Source organism: Crotalus tigris, unplaced genomic scaffold, assembly GCF_016545835.1.
Source record: "Crotalus tigris isolate CLP2741 ecotype Arizona unplaced genomic scaffold, ASM1654583v1 scf7180000018891.247784533:1973344, whole genome shotgun sequence".
In the NCBI taxonomy this organism is placed as follows: domain Eukaryota; kingdom Metazoa; phylum Chordata; class Lepidosauria; order Squamata; family Viperidae; genus Crotalus; species Crotalus tigris.
In genome coordinates this window covers 737,606-760,991 of record NW_024097260.1, presented here as the reverse complement: position 1 = coordinate 760,991, position 23,386 = coordinate 737,606, and the positions used below count along the sequence as shown (strand labels likewise).

The 23,386-nt window shown below is 43.2% G+C and overlaps 1 protein-coding gene across 3 annotated transcripts in view; it reads left to right on the top strand.

Annotated features, from left to right (window-relative positions):
- The window catches only part of SCARB1 (scavenger receptor class B member 1), a 45,334-nt gene extending 22,424 nt beyond the window's left edge, over positions 1-22,910 (top strand). Inside the window, exons 3-14 of one of the 3 annotated variants that reach the window (XM_039357302.1) lie at positions 508-649; positions 2,459-2,662; positions 4,375-4,470; positions 6,252-6,367; positions 7,058-7,224; positions 9,024-9,142; positions 13,745-13,818; positions 14,019-14,070; positions 15,077-15,223; positions 18,071-18,160; positions 18,690-18,839; positions 21,527-22,908. In XM_039357302.1, coding sequence (XP_039213236.1) covers positions 508-649; positions 2,459-2,662; positions 4,375-4,470; positions 6,252-6,367; positions 7,058-7,224; positions 9,024-9,142; positions 13,745-13,818; positions 14,019-14,070; positions 15,077-15,223; positions 18,071-18,160; positions 18,690-18,794 — 1,312 coding nt within the window. In that variant the 3' untranslated portion in view covers positions 18,795-18,839; positions 21,527-22,908. Of the gene's footprint in view, positions 1-507; positions 650-2,458; positions 2,663-4,374; positions 4,471-6,251; positions 6,368-7,057; positions 7,225-9,023; positions 9,143-13,744; positions 13,819-14,018; positions 14,071-15,076; positions 15,224-18,070; positions 18,161-18,689; positions 18,840-21,526 lie in introns of all 3 variants that reach the window. The other 2 variants (XM_039357303.1, XM_039357304.1) reach the window with 2 other exon arrangements.
- Positions 22,911-23,386: the final 476 nt, after the last annotated feature.

The following is a 23,386-nucleotide window of genomic DNA, read 5'->3' as shown; positions in this document are numbered from 1 at the left end:
GACAAATGGCTGTCCAGTCTCTTCTTAAAAACTTCCAGTGTTGGAGCATTTACTGCTTCTGGAGGCAGGTTGTTCCACTGGTTAATTGTTCTAACTGTCAGGAAGTTTCTCCTTAGTTCTAGGTTGCTTCTCTCCTTGGTTAGTTTCCACCCGTTGCTTCTTGTCCTGCCTTCAGGGGCTTTGGAAAATAGCTTGACTCCCTCTTCCTTATGGCAGCCCCTGAGATATTGGAAGACTGCTATCATGTCCCCCCTTGTCCTTCTCTTTGTTAAAGAGAACGATGGTAGAGGACAGGAAGGCCTAGAGGAACGTTGTCCATGGGGTCGCGATGGGTCGGACACGACTTCGCAACTAACAACAACAAAAATGAAATGATTGGTTTACCTGCCATTTAGAAGGACGCCTTTACTACTTAAATGGAGGTGGGGTGGGTGGGTTTAAAACATGAAAAAAAATGTGGCTATTCGACCTGCTGATTTGTTTCGTCATGTTCTGTGTCTGTTGCAGGGAATACCGGCATAAAAAGAACATCACTTTTCATAATAATGACACGGTCTCCTTTTTGGGGTATCGGAGCTTCAACTTCCAACCGGACCGTTCCAATGGATCGGAATCTGATTACATCGTGATGCCGAATGTCTTGGTTTTGGTAAGTGGCCTCCCACCTCTATGAATTTTCAACCCATATTCACATACCACAACCAGTGTCAATTCTGGATTGCTGTGCAGAGGCACAATTTTTCACCGCTGTTGTGTTTCTATTCTGGGCTTCATCTAGCAATTCATTTCTCCAGAAGGACGTTTTGACCCTACTCCATAAAATCTGATAAGACTGTTTTATCTCACTGGCTAGACTTCATTGCGTTAGTACACTATTTTTTTTTAATTGCACAGATTGTTGGTTTCGTTTCCTCTTGGTGTGCACATGCCGTCTTGGTGGGCGATCTGCAAATATTGCAGACAAATCGGTAAATAAATCCTTGCAGTCTTCTGCAGGATTGCAGGAAGAACCCCAGATGAACAGGTTCACAATTTCTGTATATGTTTCAGAAATTAAGATCCAAGTTTCTAGTTCTGTTGATTCTTAGCTTGCTAATCGTTAAAAGGATTTTTGTCAATGCCCGAGATTTAGTGCTAACTTTTGCATACTTGGAAATAAATACAGGTTGTTGATTGCATTACAAACGCCATTTTCTTTGAAGGCCAAAGGGAAGATATGGAATTTGAGGGGCTGCCACAAAGAAGAGGGGGTCAAATTATCCTCCAAAGCACCAGAGGGCAGGACAAGAAACAATGGTTGGAAACTGACCAAAGAGAGAAGCAATCTGGAACTAAGGAGAAACTTCCTGACAGTGAGGACAATTAACCAGTGGAACAGCTTGCCACCAGAAATCGTGGGCGCTCCATCACTGGAGGTTTTTAAGAAGAGACTGGACAGTCACCTGTCTGAGATGGTATAGGTTCTCCTGCTTGAGCAGGGGGCTGGACTAGAAGATCTCCAAGATCCCTTCCACTCTATTCTATTTCTAATTCTATTTCTAATTCTAATTCTATTCTATTCTATTCTATTCTATTCTATTCTATTCTATTCTGTATTTCTATTCTGTTCTGTTCTATTCTATTGTATTATATTCTATTCTGTATTTCTATTCTGTTCTATTCTATTCTATTCTATTCTGTATTTCTATTCTATTCTATTCTGTATTTCTTTTCTGTTCTGTTCTATTCTATTCTATTCTATTCATTCTTTCTTTGAAAGATAAATGTTACTTGTACAAGGGATTTCCATGTCATTTCTGACAATCCCCAGCTCTCAAAAAACTAGATGTTGATGAGTCAGAGTATTAGGAATTAACACACACTGATAAGCCATAGTTTTGTTTAAGTGTGGTTTAGTGACTCAAACATACTTCTCAAGGCGTGGGCCCAAACAGAAACAGATGGATATCACCTCTTTAGTGGAACACTAACTGGATAGCAATTAGGAAAGGCATCTCCACATTTATAGAATATGAGAATAACAGAATAACCAAGTTGGAAGGGATCCTGGAGGTCATCTAGTCCAGCCCCTTGCTGAAGCGGGAAACCCTTACACCATTTCAATAAGTCTTAGAGTCATTCACAGATCTTTCCAGAGGCCTGTGGAGAAGGCTCTCGGTGTGCTTTGTGGTGTGTTTATGGTGATGAAAAAGCAAGCATATAGAACATAGAATAATAGGATAGGAAGGGACCTTGGAGGTCATCTAGTCCAGCAAGAAACCCTGTACCATTTCAGACAAATGGCTGTCCAGTCTCTTCTTAAAAACTTAAAGCGCCCACAGCTTCTGGAGGTAAGCCGTTCCACTGATTAACTAAGGCCATTAATTCATTGAATGACCCGTTTCTAAGACTATTCTTTCTGTTTGTTTCGATTCTTCTTTTATTCTGTTTGCTGATTTATTTATTTTTTTCCTTCAAGGGAGCAGCGGTCATCTTGGAAAAAATGCCGTTTCCCCTGAGGTTCACCTTCAGCAGCGCTCTAGCCGTCTTCGGGCAAAACGCGTTCATGAACCGAACGGTGGAGGATATTATTTGGGGCTACCACGAACCCTTCATACAGTTCTTGAGCAGCCTTGGGGTCACCGTAGGCCCGTTCAGTGATAAATTCGGCTTGTTAGCCAACGTAAGTCAGATCCTTGGGTTTTGGGCCTGCGTCCAGACTTGTCTGTGGAGATTCTCAGTCAATCCAGGTCATGGTGTTTTTTCAGGAGGCAGCTGGACGTTCTGGTTTTTCTTTGAAGACGTTTCGCTTCTCATCCAAGAAGCTTCTTCAGCTCTGACTTCCATTCCCCACCATCCAGTCGGAGCTGAAGAAGCTTCTCGGATGAGAAGCAAAACTTTTTCAAAGAAAAATAACACTTTACAAGGCCTTGGTAAGGCCACACTTGGAATACTGCATCCAGTTTTAGTCACCATGATGTAAAAAAGATGCTGAGACTCTAGAAAGAGTGCAGAGAAGAGCAACAGAGATGATCAGGGGCCTGGAGGCTAAAACATAGAAGGAACGTTACAGGAACTGGGCATGGCTAGTCTAGTGAAGAGAAGGACCAGGGGAGACATGATAGCAGTGCTCCAATCTCTCAGGGGCTGCCCCAAAGAAGAGGGAGTCAAGCTATTCTCCAAAGCGCCTGAAGGCAGGACAAGAAGCAACGGATGGAAACTAACCAAAGAGAGAAGCAACCTGGAACTAAGGAGTAATTTCCTGACAGTTAGAACAATTAATCATTTATCTCCAGAACTTGTGAATGCTCCATCACTGGACGTTTTTAAGAAGAGACTGGACAACCGTTTGTCTGAAATGGTATAGGGTTTCCTGCCTGAGCAGGGGGTTGGATTAGATGACCTCCAAGATCCCTTCCAACTTTATTGTTATTATTATTGTTGTTGTTGTTAAAAACAAGAACGTCCAGTTTTTCTCTTGAAAAAGCATCTTTGGGACGTCCAGACCTGAATATGTTGGGGTTGAAATGGGCAGATATCCCTAAGAACAGAGACTTAGGACCGTTTCATTACAGCTATCGTGTTTAGTCAGGGGAAAGATCCCAAACTGCCTCCTATCCGTTTTTTTTAACCAGATTGAAGGATGTATGTAGGAAGCCCACGGGTTACACAGTTGATTTAGCCACTGATTGAAAAAAGTTGACTTGGGGCCGTTTTTCCACACTTAACGACCATTACAGCATCCTCATGGTTGTGTCATCAAAGGGCCAAGTTCGAAGACCCCTGCTTTAAAGCTCCAGCATGTCTTTTGCAGTCGGATCAGGGATTTAAAAAACCACGCAGGTAGCCCTGGATTTATCGCCCCAATTCAGCCCAAAATCTCACTTAGCGAGGCATTTATGACGTGAGGTTTGCCCCATTTTTACGATTTTTTTCTTGCCACTGTCACTAACTGAATCGCTGCAATTGATAAGTTAGTGACATGGTTGTTAAGTGGCTCCCACTTCCACATTATTTTGCTTTGCTAGATGGTCACAAAAGGAGATCGGGGGGGGAGACCCCGGGGATGCTGCGACCGTCATAAACGCGAGTCGGTTGCCAAGAGGCAGAATTTGGGGGAGGCTGCAACGGTCGTAACTGTGTGAAACGGTCCTAAGTCTCTTTTTTTCAGTGCGGTTGTAACTTGGAATGGTCGCTAAACAAACCGTTGTCAGTTGAGGACTTACCTGTGCAGGTATTTATCCCTCCGCCCTGGCTGTTTGACCTGCTATGTTCAAAAGGAAGCCTTTGCTTTCCTCGTAGTCCTTTTTCGTAAAAACGAATCGACAGGAAATCCAATGTGTGTTGCTAAAAATATGCAATTACTCAACCAGTTCTTCTTCTTCTCCACTGCAGCTAAACAATTCCCACTCGGGTCTCTTCACGGTGTTTACAGGCGTGGGCGACATCACCAAAGCTCACATGGTGGACAGTTGGAATGGATTAAAAAAGGTAAAATAAAAAATAAAAAGGAGTATTTTCAGTCGCGGCTTTGCTTTTGATGTTGCTTGCAAAGGCAGAAAAGCTGAAAAGAATTCCAGGGACTGCTGCGTATGAAACGGGAGCCCTACTCACCGGGAGTCCCCGACTTCCAGCAGTTCATTCCGTGGCCGTCCGAAGTTACAACGGCGCTAAAAAAAAAAAAGTGACTTACAACTGTTTTTCACCCTTAACGGCCGTCGCAGCGTCCTTGTACTCACACGATCAAAATTTGGACGCTCGGCAAGTGGCTCGTATTTATGGCAGCGTCCCCCGAGGTCACGCAATCCCCCTGTTCACATCTGTGACCCTTGCGGCATCTCTGTGGGTCACGTGATCAGAATCCAGATGCTTGGCAGCTGGCATGTACTTGCGACGGTTGCAGTGGCCTGGCGTCGCGTGATCTCCTTTGGCGACCTACGGACGAGCAAAGTCAGCAGGCAAGCCAGATTGACTTAACAAGCCTGTTACTAACTTAACAACTGCAGTGATTCACTTCATAGACGCGGTTCGGGAAAGGTCGTAAAACGGGGCAAAACCACTTAGCGACGGAAATTTTGGCCTCAGGATGGGATCGTAAATCGAGGACGACCTGTGTAAGAGAAGCAAGGCTCAGATTTTTAATGCTTCTTTTTTTCCCAGCTAAGCTTTGCCTGTAAGAGATAAGGAAGAGATTATTTCCATTTTTTTTTTCTTTTTTGGAGTTGTTTTGCTACCAGATAAATCAGATATCAGGGCGTTTTCCTCTCACCGTGTCAGAATTAATTAATATTTGGAGCAGGAATCTTACAATCTTTGCAAAAGCGAATGTGTTCCCTAAACAGTTGAAACAACATCTTCATCATCAGATAAACAACAGAGAGGTTCACTCCTGGAACCTAGATGTTATTGGACTACAATTCCCATCATCCTGATTTTTAAGCTTTATTTTTTTTTATTTTTTTTTTTGGTCTGAAGAACGCGTAGATTCGAGTCCTACTAACTCCAAAGGCCCAAGACCTTGAGTTTTAACTTTGATAAATAAATAAAATATTTTTCACATCCACGTCCAGCAGCAGGCCGTGAGATGTCTTCTCTCGGGGGTCTTCAAAGTGGGCAACTTTAAGACTTGTGGACTTCAACTCCCAGAATTCCTCAGCCAGACACACCGAGGAATTCTGGGAGTTGAAGTCCACACGTCTTAAAGTTGCCCACTTTGAAGACCCCCCTGTCTTATATGAAGGAAGCCCGTCCTCTGTTCATGTAATCTTGATTCTGGAGACACGTCAAAGAGTTTTTCATTTCATAATTTTTGGGGCATTTTTGTGTTTTTGGCGCAAGCCATTTTATTCAAAGTCTGGCTGCTATGGAGAACTTTCTGCTGGAGATCTATTTTCTAACGGCCCACCATCTTTCTCGTAGGATTTCTTGATTTAATTCTTTTTGGGGGGGGGGCTGGTGACGTTAGTTTGCCAGTCTGCTACAGGGGAGGAAATAGCATGGAAGGAAATAGCTTAATGGCAGCGTGAGAAGCTGGATGAACATTTTTGGGGACTGTTGTTCTTAGCTTCGGAGCAGGGGTCTACAAACGTGGCAACTTTAAGACTTGTGGACTTCAACGCCCAGAATTCCCCAGCCAGCATGGAATTCTGGGAGTTGAAGTCCACAAGTCTTAAAGTTGCCAAGTTTAGAGCCCCCCCCCCCCGCTTTAGAGGAAGGTGTGGGTCCTCAAATCAACCTGGCTTCTGGATATTAAGCCTCCTTCTCTTTTACAGGTATCATTCTGGCATTCTGATCAATGTAACATGATCAATGGAACCGCAGGAGAACAGTGGCCACCTTTCATGACACCATCTTCACCTGTGGAACTCTACACTCCTGATGTCTGCAGGTGACTAACTTGCAAATCCTTGTCTCTCCAAGACCTTTCCTACGCTAGAATTCTGCCCAGCCTTTCAAATATGTCTCCAGTGCAATGAACAAATGGCCAACTATCCAACTCTCATGTCCCACCATAATTCAAATACATTTTCTTGGAATTAGATGGCCGTGAAACGTTGCTGGCCATTCAAGGTGGACTCTTCAATCCCTTATTCCCTTCAATTTAAAGGCGGCATCTAGCCACCCAAATTGGCCATCTCTGTTCTAAACTTTCAGACATGTTTTTTCATTCATGGTCCATCTTCTTCATTCATGATCCATCTTCTCTCATGGCCCACCTTCTTCATTCATGGTCCACCGTCTTCATTCATGGCCCACCTTCTTCATTCATGGTCCACCGTCTTCATTCATGGTCCACCTTCTTCATTCATGGCCCACCTTCTTCATTCACGGTCCACCTTCTTCATTCATTGTCCACCTTCTTCATTCATGATCCACCTTCTTCATTCATGGTCCACCTTCTTCATTCACGGTCCACCTTCTTCATTCATGGTCCACCTTCATTCACGGTCCACCTTCTTCATTCATGATCCACCTTCTTCATTCATGGTCCACCTTTTTCATTCATGGTCCATGAGGATGCTGGTCTTTCAAGGAACTCCTGTCCCACTTGACCTCTCTCTTAATTTGTCTCTTTCAGGTCAATTAAATTAAATTATACCATGTCTAGAAAATTCAGAGGGATACCAGTTTATCATTACACAGCTCCAAAGAATCTGTTTGCCAATGGGACCACCTATCCACCCAATGAGGGCTTCTGCCCGTGCCGGCAATCCGGAATCCAGAACATTAGCTCCTGTCAATCAAGTATGTCTGCTGAATATTTTGGTTGTACGAAGACTAGACTAGACTAGACTAGACTAGACTAGACTAGACTAGACTAGACTAGACTAGAATAGAATAGAATAGAATAGAATAGAATAGAATAGAATAGAATAGAATAGAATAGAATAGAATAGAATAGAAGCTGGAAGGGATCCTCAACAAACAGGAGAACTTCCTATACCATCTCAGACAAGTCTAGCCTCTTAAAAATCTCCAGTGCTGGAACGCCCACAATTTCTTTCAAAATTGTTGAGGACCACCAGTATAGCAGTTGCTTAATTCTGCCCCTGTGCATACAGAACTGAAGAATGAGGAGTGGACACCTGATTTTCAGTTAATTTGATCCTCACACATGGGCCTTTCTGCATCCAGGAGTGAATTTTCACCCTCTGGCTGGATGATCTTTTAGTGTCCCGGATCACATGACTCAAAGTTCCACCATGCGGGACAGAATTAGCTTAACATTTGCAATGATAATGGACCGGTGTGCAGGAATTAGAAATCAAGGGAGGGAACCTAATGGAGCTTGTAGGAAACGGTCAGCATATTTTTTTTCCGCTCCAGTGGCTTCGGTCATCTTCCTGTTTTCATAGTTGGGTCAGCACAAAACAAAGAGAAATTCAATCCAAATTCTTGGCTGACGGTCAAGCTTCAAGTCGAGAAATTATGGTTTTGCACATTTAAATCATTCCTGGTTTCTGTTTGTTCATCTCCTTCCCGAGAGATCTTTTAGATCAGTGGTCCTCAACCTGTTTAATGCCGCGACCCCCAACCGGTCGTAAGTCGAGGACTAACCAACCAGTCAGAATGGGACTTTTGGCGGGCTCAGCAGGGCAGAGACAGCCTGGACAATTCCTATTGGCTTTTGAAAGCCAGTGGAATTAGACTTTATTCAAGAGAGTCTATTCTATTGGCTTTCAAAAGCCAATAAATAAAAGGGAGTAGCACAGCTAAGGAAAAGGGGGAAAAAAATGGCGGACTGCATTGTTTGGCGACCCCTGTGAAATGGTCATTCGACCCCAAATGGGGTCCCGACCCACAGATTGAGAACCACTGTTTTAGATCATCGATGTACACCTGCCCATTTTTTTAAATTTGCAATTTGCATAACCTATGCACTATTTAAAAAAAAAAAAAAAATATTGGCAATTTGCCTTGCCCTGGAAATCTTTCGGCTGTGCCAGGCTGCTATAAAACTTCAGCCAATCAAAAAACAGGACCACTTCCAGTATTGACTCGCTACCCTACTGAGGATTTGACTCAAACAAGTTCCTGGTCCTCATGATCGATGGAACTTCAAAGCATGGCTTCTGCCATGACCCGCTGGTCAGGAAAAGGGTCCACAACAAATAAACCCACCTATGCGTAAAGAGGTACCGTCGGCAGGATGAATCCTGCACATATTTACAGGTTGTGAAGGTCATGGAGCCTGCTGATTAGGGCCACGAATCAAATCAATCATGTGAACGACCCAGTTTTATGACCTTTTTAGCAGCAGTTGTTCAGCAAACATGGCCCTGCTAAAACAAACCGATTGGTCACTATGGCACGGTTTTTCAGAAAAACCGTCAGAAAAAGAGGTCCCGGGTTCATCAGATGCTACAAACGAATAAATGCAGCCATTTACCGTGAGGTCAAGTGGCCATCGGAACTTCAGATCGAGGTTCTGACTCTCTTTTTGCAACCGGTCGTAAGTCGAGAGCTACTTGTTGAAAAGAGAGAGGAAAAATAGAGCTTGTTACATGCTGATTTTAATTTTAATTTTTTCCCCCCTTCTAAAGATGCACCAGTGTTTATTTCTCAACCTCATTTCTTCAACGCTGATCCAGCTTTACTGGACACGGTAGAAGGCTTACATCCGAACAAAAAGGATCACGACCTGTTTGTTGATATACATCCGGTGAGTTTGCCTTTTAACTCTAATTGGTAGTTATGGCTTTATTATCAGGGTGGCAGATTTGCACCTTCCCATATTTTATCAGTCCTTTTGCTCAAACAGGACAGAGGAATACAATTTCCAGAGTTGTTTTCCTGCACATTTGTTTAAACCAAGTAACCCTGTTTTACATTTTGGGTTTGATGAATCGGAAAATATTTTCCCACTTGGGTGGGTGGAAGTTATTTTAATATTGGCTCTGCCATTTTGGAAAACATACCTTTCGTGAAAGCCACAAAGCATCTCTTTGGTTTTTATTATGATGATTGTCCCCATTGTTTTGACATTTCCAACTGCTGCCTTCTATTGGCTGCTTATAATTCAAGGTTGTGCACTGCCCAGAGTTGGTTTCGGTGAACAAGGCGGCAGCCGGTATAAATTTGATTAAAATAAATACATTAGCTCCTAAGAGCGAAAGAGTGTATTCAAAGGAACCTAGCCACTTCCCTTTGATTAAATAAATACATTGGATGCTAAGCGCAAAAGAATGTATTAAAAGGAAGCTAGCAACTTCCCTTTGCATTTTTTATTCTAAAATGAAATAGCTTGAGGGACTCGTAATATCTCTTGCATGCAAATTTAAACAACCAAACATTCATTTGCTCCTCCTGAACTCATGTTTTTTTTCCCCTAAACCGAATGGATAATTTAAAGCTTGCTAAAGGCCAGCTAAAGTTTTAAATTGACTCTGAGGTGCCATTTGAGAAACACAAGGAAGTGTCAGTTGGATATAAATCGTCTTTGCAATCATTCTTGATTTGCGATTATTATTATTATTTTAAGATTGCTTAGCCGCAGTCGTGGTGAACCTATGGCACGCGTGATATCTTCTCATTCTTTTTCTCACTCTTCTTCTCCTTTCCTCTCTCTTCCTTCCCTTTCTCCTCCTCCTCCTCCTCTCCTCCACCTTTTCCTTCTTCCCTTTCTCCTCCTTCTCCTCCTTTTTCTCCTTTACCTTTTTCTTCTTCCTCTTCTTCCTTCTTCTTCCATCCTTCTCCTTCCTCTTCTCCTCCTCCTCTCTTCACCACAAAAACGGTAAATCACTCCCAACTCCTACGTTGCTCTTCTTTTGCCCTCCTCCTCCTCCTCCTCCTCCTCCTCCTCCTCCTCCTCCTCCTCCTCCTCCTCCTCTCCACAAATCCCACTCCCTTTTAGCACAGATGTTGTTGCCTAGTAGGGTCATGAAACGTCTGCAAGAAAACATCCAAGCTCAGAGAACCCCAAGGACCTCACAGTCTTCTTCTTCTTCTTCTTCTTCTTCCTCCTCCCCCCCCCCCTTCGGATCAGCCAAGGCCGTTGGGAAAGGGACGGAGAGAAAGGCATTGTCCAAGCAAGAATATTCAATATTAGCATAAACATGCCTGGAAGTTCTTTGAAGTGTTTCATTTAGTCGGAACCATGACAGCCATATATATCCCAATTTCCTCATCCATCCTGGAGGCTGCATTGCTCAACCGTTCCAGAGATAAAGCTGTCAAGGCTTTCAAGCACTGATGTTCTGGGGCCTCTGAGCACCCCTTGTGTCTTCTTGGCCAACTCCTTGGGAACCGGAGAGATGTTGAGCCATTCTTAATCTCTCCTCCGAAAACATCCATTTCTCCCCTGTAACCCTTGCAGGCATTCTCACCTTGATCTTGCCAGTTCTGGCCCTTTACGAGACAAGCCCTTGGATCTGTGCCCCAAAGCAAAAAATTATGGGGAACGAATACAGGAGATAACTGAGATACAAATGGACCACAAACCAGAATTATTTCTTTTGGGCATAATACATTTAAAGATGGATAAAACAACTCCAACACATCATTATACCCATACTGACTGCAGCTGTATAGCATATGCTCAATGTTGGAAGAGTGAAAATATTCCCACAAATGATATGATTTATGTGCAAAATCTTGGAATGCGCAGAAATGAACAAACTTACGTTAGAATTAAAAGACAAGGAGGCGACAGAATTTTATGAAATGTGGAATAAATATTATAATTGGCTAGAACAGAGAAAGGAGAAGACATAACTATTGATGTACATAAAATGTACATAAGATGTAAAGAATGCTTAAAATGTAGAGTACTGCTCTGTTAAAAGAAAAGATTTATGTTTATGTATTTTAAGTTTGTTTTGGTGTATGGTGTATGGTGAAAAATAATAAAACAAATTATAAAGAGACAAGCCCTTGGAACTGTGATTTTGGATTTTTATATATATATATAACAAATTTTATCAGTTTTCCAGTTTTACATTTAAGTATTCGGAAAGCAGCGTGGTGACTGGGTAATCAGTGGTTTGATAACAACATCTTTAGCACATATCTCAGGTGACATCCTCAAATATTCCTTCGCTATTTCCCTTAACATTTGCTATATCATATTTAGGCTAGTACATTTCTAACTATACCAAACTCCGTTAAAACATTTATCAATATATTTTTTGCCTATACATATCCATGTCCGGTTTTTAAGTTTTACCTGATTTTTAATTTTTAATTTTCTTCTTCTTGTGCCATAGCCGTTATCAGACGTTAGCAATTATGTTGACGATTCTGTTTTTATCAGGAGCCGCACGAAAAAGTGCTGCTGAGTTTTGTCCAAACCAATTTAACCTTTAATATCCATAGTATTTAAGTTTTGGGTAATCCAAATTTCCTTTATTTCACTACATAAAAGTTATAATATCTACCATACACATATTACTTACTTAAATATATCATCTTATTTCATAAACATTTTCTATTTCTCATCCTAATACATCATCACTTACTAATAGAGTGTCCTTTATTGTCTCAAGTCCATCATCTATATCAGTGATGGCGAACCTTCTAGAGACCGAGTGCCCAAACTGCAACCCAAAACCCACTTATGCATCGTTGGGTGCCGGGTGGATGTGGCCCATTGACTGGTTGTGGCCCTTTGGGTGGGCGTGGCCCATTGGCTGGGTGTGGATGCAGTGGTAACGGCAGACTGGGTGGGACTAAAAAGTTCAATCAATCAATTCCAACTTTGCAAGATCTTTTTTTTCCACGAGAAGTTGAAATTGACTGATTGATTGAACCTTTTTTTTTTTGCACATGGCGGCGGAAGCCTAAAGCAAAAAGGTTTTATAAAACCCAGCTGAAGGCCTAGGATTGGGGCGACGGCACACGTGCCCACAGAGAGGACTCTGAGTGCCGCCTCTGGCACCCGTGCCATAGGTTCGCCACCACTGATCTATATTAACTATATTGGAAGGTGGTTTGGGGTTTTTTTAATGGGAGAATCCACTTCATCCTGTTCAGAGCGAACATCTCCAGTCAGTTTGTAAGCAAAGAGAAGAGGACCAGGAATACATCTGACTGAATTTGGCACTTCTTAAAAATGGAAAATTAAAAATTTTCCCAGTGGCAATGTATGGCTGTGAAAGTTGGACCATAAGAAAGGCTGAGCGCCAAAGAATGGAGGCCTTTGAACTCTGGTGCTGGAGAAGACTCCTGCGAGTCCCCTGGACTGCAAGGCGATCCAACCGGTCAGTCCTAAAGGAGATCAACCCCGACTGCTCTTTAGAAGGCCAGATCCTGAAGTTGAAACTCAAGGACTTTGGCCACCTAATGAGAAGGAAGGACTCCCTGGAGAAGAGTCTGATGCTGGGAAAGATGGAGGGCAAGAGAAGAAGGGGACGACAGAGAAGGAGGTGGCTGGATGGAGTCACAGAAGCAGGAGGCGTGAGCTTCAATGGACTCCAGAAGATGGCAGAGGACAGGAAGGCCTGGAGGAACATTGTCCATGGGGTCACGATGGGTCAGACACGACTTCACAACTAACAACAACAACAATGGACCCTCATATCCCCTTCTCTAGCAGGAGGGCAATGGTTGCACCTAGCAGAGGACCAAATTTCCATCGTTAAGCGAGACAGCTGCTAAGTGACTTTTGCTCCATTTTGCGACCTTTCTCGCCACAATTGTTAAGTGGATCGCTGCAGTCGTTAAGTTAGGAACACGGCTGTTAAGTCAATCTGGCTTCCCCCACTGACTTTGCTGGTTAGAAGGCCACAAACGGGATCACACTGCGACTGCCGTAAATGTGAGTCCGTTGCCAAATGTCTGAAATTGAATCACGTGACCCAGGAGATGCTGCAACGGTCATTAAGTCTGAAAAGCGGTCCTAACTTCCTTTCCCCCCCCCCAGTACCGTTGGGACTTTGAACCGTCACTAAACAAACCGTCGTAAGTCGAGGACAAGCTGCACACAGAGCGCAGGAGCGTGTGCAGCTTGAAGGGTAAAATTAATAGCCGTTTTCTTCTGCCGTCCATGCGCCCACTCTGTGTATGTGGTGTTACAACTCCGTGCACGCAAATTATGGGCTGATTTTGAAGATATTTATTTATTGTTGCTTTGTTCCCGTGGCCTGATTACGTTCATTTTGCTATTTTATTTTTGGGGGGTAAGATTTCGTCAAACACACAACACATCGCTTCGAGAGGCTTTGGATGCCTAGCCAAAGGAAAAAATCAAAGAGGTCTTTGTAAAAAAACAAAGCACAAAAAACAACTAAATCCGTTTCTTTTCTTTCTCTCTTTTTTTTTTCTGCAGCTGACGGGGATTCCCATGAACTGTTCGGTCAAAATGCAAATGAATCTGTTCATCAAACACATCCCTGGCATCTGGTAGGTGGTGGGCCAAGCGCTGGGGGGGGAAGGGGGGGGAGATTGAGGTTGGAACAGCCAGTTTCTTTGGCTCTTCTGGGTATCCTCTGTCCCTCCTCGCCAGGCCAAGTTGGGGGGGGGCAGACTCAGACCTAGAAAAGGGGGCACGGGGAGGTGGGCCCGGTGATTTTAAAATGAGGGTTCTCTCCTGATTTCTCCAGGCAAACTGGACAGATTAAGCCCGTGGTTTTGCCCATGATTTGGTTTGCTGAGGTAAGTGTGGATCTGTCTGCATGCTTACACATACAAAGGCGCACGCACACGCACACACACAGGCACACACAGACACACATACCCAAAAATCTTCTGAGAAGGGTGTATATAGTTTGCATTAATCAGGTTTTCCTTCCTCCCTCCCTCCCTCCCTCCCTCCATCTTTTTCTCCTTTTCTGCCTTCCTTCCTTTCTTCTTTCCTTCCTTCCTTCCTTCCTCCCTCCATTTCCTCCTTTCTTTCCTTCCTTCTTTCCTTCCTTCCTTCCTCCCTCCCTCCATTTCCCTTCCTTCCTTCCGTCCTTCCTTCCTTCCTTCCTTCCTTCCTTTCTCCCTCTCTATTTCCTCCTTTCTTTTCTTCCTTCTTTCTTTCCTTCCTTTCTTCTTCCCTCCCTCCCTCCATTTCCTTTCTTTCCTTCCTTTCTTCCTGCCTTCCTCCCTCCCTCCATTTCCTCCTTTCTTTCCTTCCTTCCTTCCTCCCTCCATTTTCTCCTTTCTTTCCTTCCTTCCTCCATTTCTTCCTTTCCTTCTTTCCTTCCTTTCCTTCCTTCCTCATTTCCTCCTTTCCTTCCTTCCTTCCTTTCCTTCCTTCCTCCATCCGCTTTTCCCCTTTTCCTGCCTGACTTCCTTCTTTCCCTCCCTCCCTCCTTTTCCTCCTTCCTCCATGCATCCCACTTTTCCTTCCTCCCTTCCTTCCTTCCTTCCTTCCTTCCCTCCCTCCCTCCCTCCCTCCCTCCCTTTATCTAAATATTCATTACTTAAATTTATAATTTTACCAATAGTCTTTTTTGGGGGAGGGATAATGATTTATTTCACACTTGGCAGCTGAATTTTATTGTGACTTATGCTCCTGTTTGACAAGAAAATAAAAGGAAAGGAAAGTTTGGATGCTGGTTGTCTCCTTCCTTGGTTTCAGCCATGTTCTCCCACTCTGCTAAGAATCCTGCCTCTTAGATGCAGGCAATAAAATCTAGAACCACTCAACTGTTTGTTTCTTTGTTCTGAACAGAGTGGGGAGCTTGTAGGAGATATTCTGGATGACTTCTATACCCATCTGATAATCCTCCCTTTATTGCTGGAATACCTGAAATACTGCCTGATGGGCTTGGGGGGTCTTCTGCTCATAGCAGCTGGCTCATTTGGGCTCAGGACCAAGGTAGGCATCAAGTGACCTTAGATCTGCTGGTCTCCTTCCTCAACCTTGTTGTTCATCTTTCTACATCCTTCTGATCTTTCCCTGCTGACTGTCAGACTATCACTTCCCTCTTCTTCCAAATGCTGTTTTTTGTTTTTCTTCTTCTAACCTTCTTGAGTTTGCCCAGAGAGCCACTTTTTTAAGGAAACAAACAAGAAACTTGGAGCTGGGCTCAGCAAAACTGGAGAACATGACTCTTGCTGAACTTCTCCTTCCGAGGTGAGAGGGTGAAAAGTTGCTGTCGTTCCCTCCCACCTAGAGTTGGTTTTCTACAGGCTGCGTGTGCCATCCAACCCAGTTGGAGCTGCCAGTTCTTTCCCTTTGAGACGAGGTGGTCCCGTCCAAGGAGAAAAACGTCACGCTTGAAGTTCCACTTTGGTTCCATGCCACCTGGAAACAGGAGTCAGCTATGGATGTCCCAGCGGATTAGAAGGCCTCTCAGCGAGGAAGCCTCACAAGATCCAAGGTGTCGCTCACAAAGAGAAGATTGTGGAAGACGATTCCTTGAGAAATGGCCAGATCCAGAGCCATCGAGTGAAGAAGAAGCAGTTTTTGTGCCAGTTGTCACTTGGAAGCTGAGGCTGTATTTTTTGAAGTAGCCGTCAAAACAGCTTTCCAGCAGACGTGACTTCCTGTTAGAGTTTTTCTTTTTTCCCCGGGCAATAGGAGGAATACCGTACAACTCTCCCACGTTGTAGTCCAACAGCTGTAACTGTGCGGTCTATTTGGTATTAAAGACAGCAAAAGGAGTCGGAACAACTGTGTTACTAGAATAGAACAGAGCTGGAAGGGACCTTGGAGGTCTTCTAGTCCAGCCCCCTGCTCAAGCAGGAGAAACTACGCCATCTCAGACACGTGACTGTGTAGCCTCTTTTTAGAATAGAATAGAATAGAATAGAATAGAATAGAATAGAATAGAATAGAATAGAATATGGAATAAGAATAGAATAGAATAGAATAGAATATGGAATAAGAATAGAATAGAATAGAATATGGAATAAGAATAGAATAGAATAGAATATGGAATAACAAATAATAGAAATAGAAATAGAATACGGAATAAGAATAGAATAGAATAGAATAGAATATGGAATAAGAATAGTAGAATAGAATACAAATAATAGAAATAGAATATGGAATAAGAATAGAATAGAATATGGATTAAGAATAGAATATGGAATAAGAATAGTAGAATAGAATACAAATAATAGAAATAGAAACAGAATATGGAATAAGAATAGAATAGAATATGGAATAGGAATAGTAGAATAGAATACAAATAATAGGAAATAGAAATAGAATATGGAATAAGAATAGAATAGGAATGAATTGAATTGAATATGGAATAAGAATAGAATAGAACATGGAATAAGAATAGAATAGAATATGGAATTAGGATAGGATAGGATAGGATAGAACAGAACAGAACAGAATAGAAAGATTATAGAATAGAATAGAGTCGAACAGAATAGAAAGATTGTAGAATAGAATAGAGTACAGTAGAGTTGAATAGAACAGAACAACAGAACAGAACAGAAAGATTATAGAATAGAATGGAATAGAATAGAACAGAACAGAACAGAATAGAATAAAATAAATAGAGTAACCGCTCATTCACAATGGTGTTTCTCAACATCTTCTCCTCCTTCGGAAGTTGCAAGGCCCCAAAATCACAAGTTGTATCTGATGACCTCAAGAAACCATCGCATCTGATCTCCCCTGAGGCTGAGTCAACAGTATGGCACATACTTCGTCAGGGGGTTGGACCACAAGAGCTCCAAGGTCCCTCTCGACTCTTGTTGTCCTCTGTTCTGCAGTGGGGTATAACCTCAGCAGCTCATTTGTTGGAAACCTCTGGCTTCCATCCAGGTGGCCAGCTTTGGACATTGTGGGGAAAAAAGAGGCACCGTCGTTCATACCTAGCCCAGTCGCAGAATGTTACGGGGTGGGCATTAGTTTTGCATTCAGTTTTAGTCTCCAAACTATATATAAAAAAAAAGATGTTGAGACTGTAGAAAAAGTGGAAGGAAGATCAACCAAGATAATTAGGAGGCTAAAATGCATGAAGAACGGTTGCGGGAACTGGGCTGGTCTAGGGAAGAGAAGGTCCATGGAAGACAGGATAGCAGTGTTCCAATATTTGAGGGGCTTTGCTTGTTTGTGCGGACCAGTTGCTGGCCTGTCACAGCCCGATATCGGTCCACGAACCAGGGATTGGTGACCCCTGGACTAGAAGACCTCCAAGGTCCCTTCCAGCTCTGCTATTATGTTATTTGGTTAAAGGGATTTAATCCAAAGGACTAGAGGCAATATGATAGCAGTCTTCCAGTGTTTGAGGGGCTGTCACGGAGAGGAAGGGGTCAACCTATTTTCCAAAGCACTTGAAGGCCAGAGAAGGAATAACGGATGGAAGCTGATCAAGGAGAGATTCAACCTAGAAAGAAGGAGAAATGTTCTGACAGCGAGAACAATCCACCAATGGAACAGAAGTTGCCTTCAGACGTTGTGGGAGCTTCATCACTGGAGTCTTCCAAGAAGAGACTTATCTGGAATGGTGTAGGTTCTCCTCCTTAGGTGAAGGGATTGGACTAATGACCTACAAGGTCCCTTCCAACTCTGTTATTCTACTCCATTCAAGCTTTATGAGGCTTCTTGCAGGTTTCTGAATCTTTCCGATTAAATCTGGCTACCTGCAAATCGTTTCTCCACTGGATCAGAAGATCAGGTTAGAAAGCAAAGCCCATCTTCTAAAGCTCGTCCACTGGTTTAGGGTGGTGTTCACATTGGACCTGTTTACTTCCTCAACAGACGTTCAATCTGTCACAACAGAAGGATCGGTCAGCTGCCATACAGATCCCACCTGAATCTGGCATTAATTATGGGTATCACGGGCCGTTGGTAAGAGATCCTTCAGTGGATCGTTTGAAAAAAGCTAGATCTCTTAACAGAGAATTCCTCTTTTCTGATCTCTCTTGCCTGCCTCAAAACAAAACATTGCATGCTCCCCTAACTCATCTGTTGAATGTTACAGGAGTCTTGTCGCAATACTAGCAACGTTTGTCCACTGTGCAGAATTGTGTGTGTTTGTATAACTCTGTGTTGTTGTTGTTTTTGTAGCATAGCTTTTAGCCCCCCTTGCCTGGCACTCGGTAGATTGAAAATAAGTAGCACACCTCCATGTTTTAACAATAACTCGCTTCTTAATCACTTTTAAATTGTATTTAAAATGATAAACCTAAGTGTGTTTAAATTAGGGGTGAATAATTTCTCTGATCTCCTAAAGTTAATTTAAAAAGGACATAACCTAATTGATAAAACCATTCACTTAAACAGCAGCTTCCTTCCTTCCTTCCTGTCTTCAATCAGTAACATAAGTGTCCTGAAACTCTAGCCTAAACTGTTTTAAACCGGGCTAATTATTTTCTAGGAAAAAAGCTTTTTATTTTGGCGTAGTAATAAAAACTCAGCACCAAGAGAGGCGATCCCTGCCTCCAGGAAAAAAGCCAGCTTGCAGTGGATGGAGATGAAATAATAGGCGGCGATCGAAAAACAAAACAAAAAAAATAAAACACAAAAGGTAACGTCAAATTCGCGTTTCACAATACCAGCAAAATGTAGCTTGACTTACTTTTAAAACCTCCTCGCGTTTTAAAAAGGCTGCTGGAATGGCTTGCTGCTTTAAAAAAACGTTTTATCTTCGTGGCAGCTAATCTTCACCCAATGGCTTCTGATTTTTTAGTGGCCCCCTAACTTTATCACAGCCCCTCTCATTCCTCCCCATATAATAACCACTTAATCTGCTGTGACTTCTCTCTCTCACCCCCCCCCGCCCCGCCCCGTCTTTCGATACAAGCCAATGAAAAGATTGAAAGAATCAATCGAAGATTGAAAGTTTTGTTGCTTTTGCTAAGCCTCGGATGGTGTAACTCTTGGGACCCAACTAACATCCCGTTGAATCCCTTTCTAAAAAAAAAAAAGTTTATGAAATTTCGCAGGATGAGTATCTGTGACGCTGAAGAACCCACCCCAAACTCCTGGTCTTTAGAGACCTGGAAGATACAGGAAGTCCTTGAGTTACGACTGGTCACCATTCCAAGTTACAACAGCTTCCCCAAAGCTACTTGCGAATCAGATTCAAAGTTCTGACAGTCACATTATCACATTTTGCGTGCTTGGTCAACAAGGCTGCATTTCCAGCTATTTGCAGCATCCCAGAATCCTGTGGCCAAGACTTACAATGTTTTTTGGGAGGTTTTTGCCAGAAGCTAGCTGATTTCTAGCAAAAAAACAAACAAACACCCATATCCATTTCAGAAGACCCTTGCTTAACTACTGTGGCATTTGAAAAAGATTATAAAATCAGTGACCGGTTTAACAACCAGCATGACTTAGGATTGCAATTCTGGGCTCCAGAGTTATGATCATAAATCTAGGACTACCTGTACTCCCTAAATGTAGCCCCTGGAACAATCTGGTGGCAGTGAGTTGATAAGGAGTCTGCAAATTGCAAAGAAGCCTTGTGGTTTATCCAGAGCAGTGTTTCTCAACCTTGAGAAATTTTAAGGCATGTGCTGGCTGTGGAATTCTGGGAGTTGAAGTCCACATGCCTTAAAATTGTCAAGGTTGAGAAACACTGATCCAGAGTCTTCTGCCCGTGGAGGACTTCACATCTTCAGAATGGAAACCCTGGCAACAGGAAAGATCTTTGGTGCTCTCAGAGCTTGGCGGTTTTCTTGCCGACGTTTCATGACCCATTTAGGTAACATCAGCAGTGATAGAAGGGAGTGGGATTTGCAGGGAAGGAGGAGGAGGAGGAGGAAGAAGAAGAAGAAGACGGTGGGGTCCTTGGTGGTCTCTGAGCTTGTGGTTTTCTTGCAGATGTTTCACGACCCATTTAGGTAACATCACCAGTGCTAGAAGGGTGTGGGATTTGCAGAGAAGAGGAGGAGGACTGTGGGTCCTTGATGGTCTCTGAGCTTGTGGTTTTCTTGCAGACATTTCATGACCCAACTAGGGAACATCATCAGGGGAAGGAGAAGGAAGAAGAGGAGGAGAAGGAGGACAACTATGGGGTCCTTGGTGCTCTCTGCGCTTGGTGGTTTTCTTGCAGATATTTCACTACCCAAACTAGCACTGATGATGCTACCTAGTTGGGTCATGAAACATTTGCAAGAAAACCACCAACCTCAGAGAGCACCAAGGACCCACCAGTCCTCATCATCCTTCCTTTTTTCCACAAACCTTACTCCCTTCTAGCACTGATGATGTTCCCTAGTTGGGTAAGGCAACGCCTGCAAGAAAACCACCAAGCTCAGAGAGCACCAAGGACCCCAGAGTCTTCTTACTCCTCCTCTCTGCAAACCTCACTCCCTTCTATCACTTAGGATGTTCCCTCTGCAGGGAAACCACCAAGCTCAGAGCGTACCGAGGACCCCACAGTCATCAACCACCCCCTCCTCCTCCCTTCTAGCACTGATGATGTTCCCTAGTTGGGTCATGAAACATCTGCAAGAAAACCACCAACCTCAGAGACCACCAAGGACCCCTCATTTCAACCCTGTGCTACAAATATTCTCCCTTATGAACTACCCAAAGCAATTGTTTCTAGGTGGCATCAGAGAGAGAATTTTAGACGCTCACCCACTTGGCATATTCTTTAAACCCGTGAGAGCAAGGGATCCCTCGCTGCGTGTTTGCTACCTTATTCAAAAGAGCCCTTGAATAAGGGATAAGTTGGCCTCCCCCGCTCCTTAGAAAAGAAACCAGGAAAATAAAAGATTGGGCAAATTTTCTTCTCTAAACAGGAAATAAATGATGGTTTCCTCTTTAGATAATTAATGCTGATATAACATAAATCAGTGGTTTACAGACGCAAACCAGATTCAAACCGTGGCCCGTCTGAATCCAGTCAAATGCCTTGACCCTAATTAAACAAACTCGATTTGGTTTGATATATTTCATTAAACAATAGGTGGTTCTAATCTACAATCATCATCTCCCACCTGGAGACTCTGCAGAGAGCGTGACACTCCAGTTTTTAACCATGATGGGATGATCTCAGTTTGTCCCCTTACCTCTGAAGGACACCAGGTTGGGCTAAACCGCAGAATTCAGTGGCCGAGGAACCAGGCCAGCATCCTGGCTTGTAGAAGGTGGGAAAAGGATGAGAGGTCACATTGGGAAGTTGGCTCAGCTGAGGATCACCCCAACTCACGTATTTCAGGATCGGTGCAATTTCTAACTTAACTTCTGACTTCTTTTCAGAGAAAGGCTGCCAAAAAGACTTTGCAAACGCCCAACCGTCTGGAAGCTTCGGAAACAAGCCCACTTCTGCAGGAGGACCCCAAACCCGGCTCACAATAGCAGCCACGCCAGATAAACCTCAATTCCTCCTCAGGAAGGATCTCAAGCAATTAAACAGACGATGGGGGGTGGAAATGAAAGGGAGCAGATGGCTCCATTGGAAACATAAGGACTGTGCCTACTCCAGGTTGTTTTTTCTCATGCCAAGACTTGGAGAACCTGAAAAGCAACCTCTGAGTTGGAAGACTCCAATGGAGCACCCTTGGAGAGGCAAGTAAAGCCTCCAATCTTTTCTCCTCCTTTCTGGATCTTTTCCAGCTTCTCGTCTCCAGAAAGTCTTTTGCGTTCCTTCTTAAAGGGGATCTTCCATTGTCAGTCTTACCAGGTAGACCAGACAGGTAACACAACCAGATGAGTTAATTCTGCTTTTTTTTTTTTGTAAGGCTACATCAACAGAATCTTGCAAACCGGGAAGCACAATTCTCCCGCCCCGTCTCTTTTACACTCTGAGAAATTTGGGAGGATGCAGCTTCTGAGCATCTCTCTCTCCACCCATTCAGCTGTGGGCTAAGCAGTCTCTTATCTGACCATCCCCTTGGTCAGCGTCTCTGGGTCCTGCCACGTAAGGCCATTCTCACATTCCTTTCACCTGTGTGGCTATTCACATAGCTGTTGTGTCTGCAAAAGATCTCTTAAATGTAGTCTCTTTCCCATTTTGACACAAGAGCTGCCCCAACGATCGTTCAGTTCTGGCTCCGTGCACAGCACATGAAGATGAAATGAAATGAGAGCAAATTTGTGGATGCAGATGAATTGTTTCTGACTGGTTTAGGGCCTGGAAACATATCTAAATTTTTTTGCCGACAGTCTATCACTATTTAGAAGCACCAGCACAATATCCAGCCAAACCAGCTGGAAACAGACATTGGGGAAGGTGTGTGTGTGTGTGTGTGTGTGTGTGTGTGTGTGTGTGTGTGTCTTTGCACAAACATGTTCGCTGTGAACTTTTGAAACCAACACGTGAATCTCCTTCCAGGGAAGACTTTGGCACCCCCAAAGTTAATTCTGCCTTTTCCAGCAACCACCTCCTCTTTAAAAGAAAAAAAAAAGAAGCAAATAATATTATTCACCTTTTTAATAAACATAATAAAGACTAATACAAACTAAACTAGGAAAAGAAAAGTTTGGAAGGTGCAGAAAAAGAAAAACGAGAGAAAGGCAACAAAGAGAATAATAATAATAAAAAATCAGCTTCCACCTTCATCACACTGACCACAAGCTAATATAGTAATTTTTCATCCTCTTTGAAAATGGCAAATAAATTGACAACCTTTCTTTACTTAGACTGAGTTTTATCAATGCGCAATCCAGTAACGGTCACCCCTTTCAGCAGAAAAGCCCATGAGGAGTTACCAGAAATCTCAAATAAATACAGGTAGTCCTCAACTTAACGACTGTCCTCACACTTACGTCTGTAGCATCATCCCCAGTCATGTGATCAAAATTCAGGCACTTGGCAACTGGCATATATGTCCAACAGTTGAGCATCCCAAGATCACTGTTTACGATTTTCCTATCTGCTTTCCTACGAGCAAGTCAATGGGGCAAACTTAATGACCATTTGATTCGCTTAACGACTGCAGTTTCACTTAACAACATGGCAAATTGGTGGTACAAATTGGGTGTGACTCACTTAGCCACCAAGTGAGGTTTGTATCTTTGGATTAGTAATTCCACCATCCCTGCGTCAAGGACGTTTTTGTCTGCCACAAGCTGTAGTCTTGCGTTTCGGATGTCTTATTCTAGCCACCGGTCCTTGGG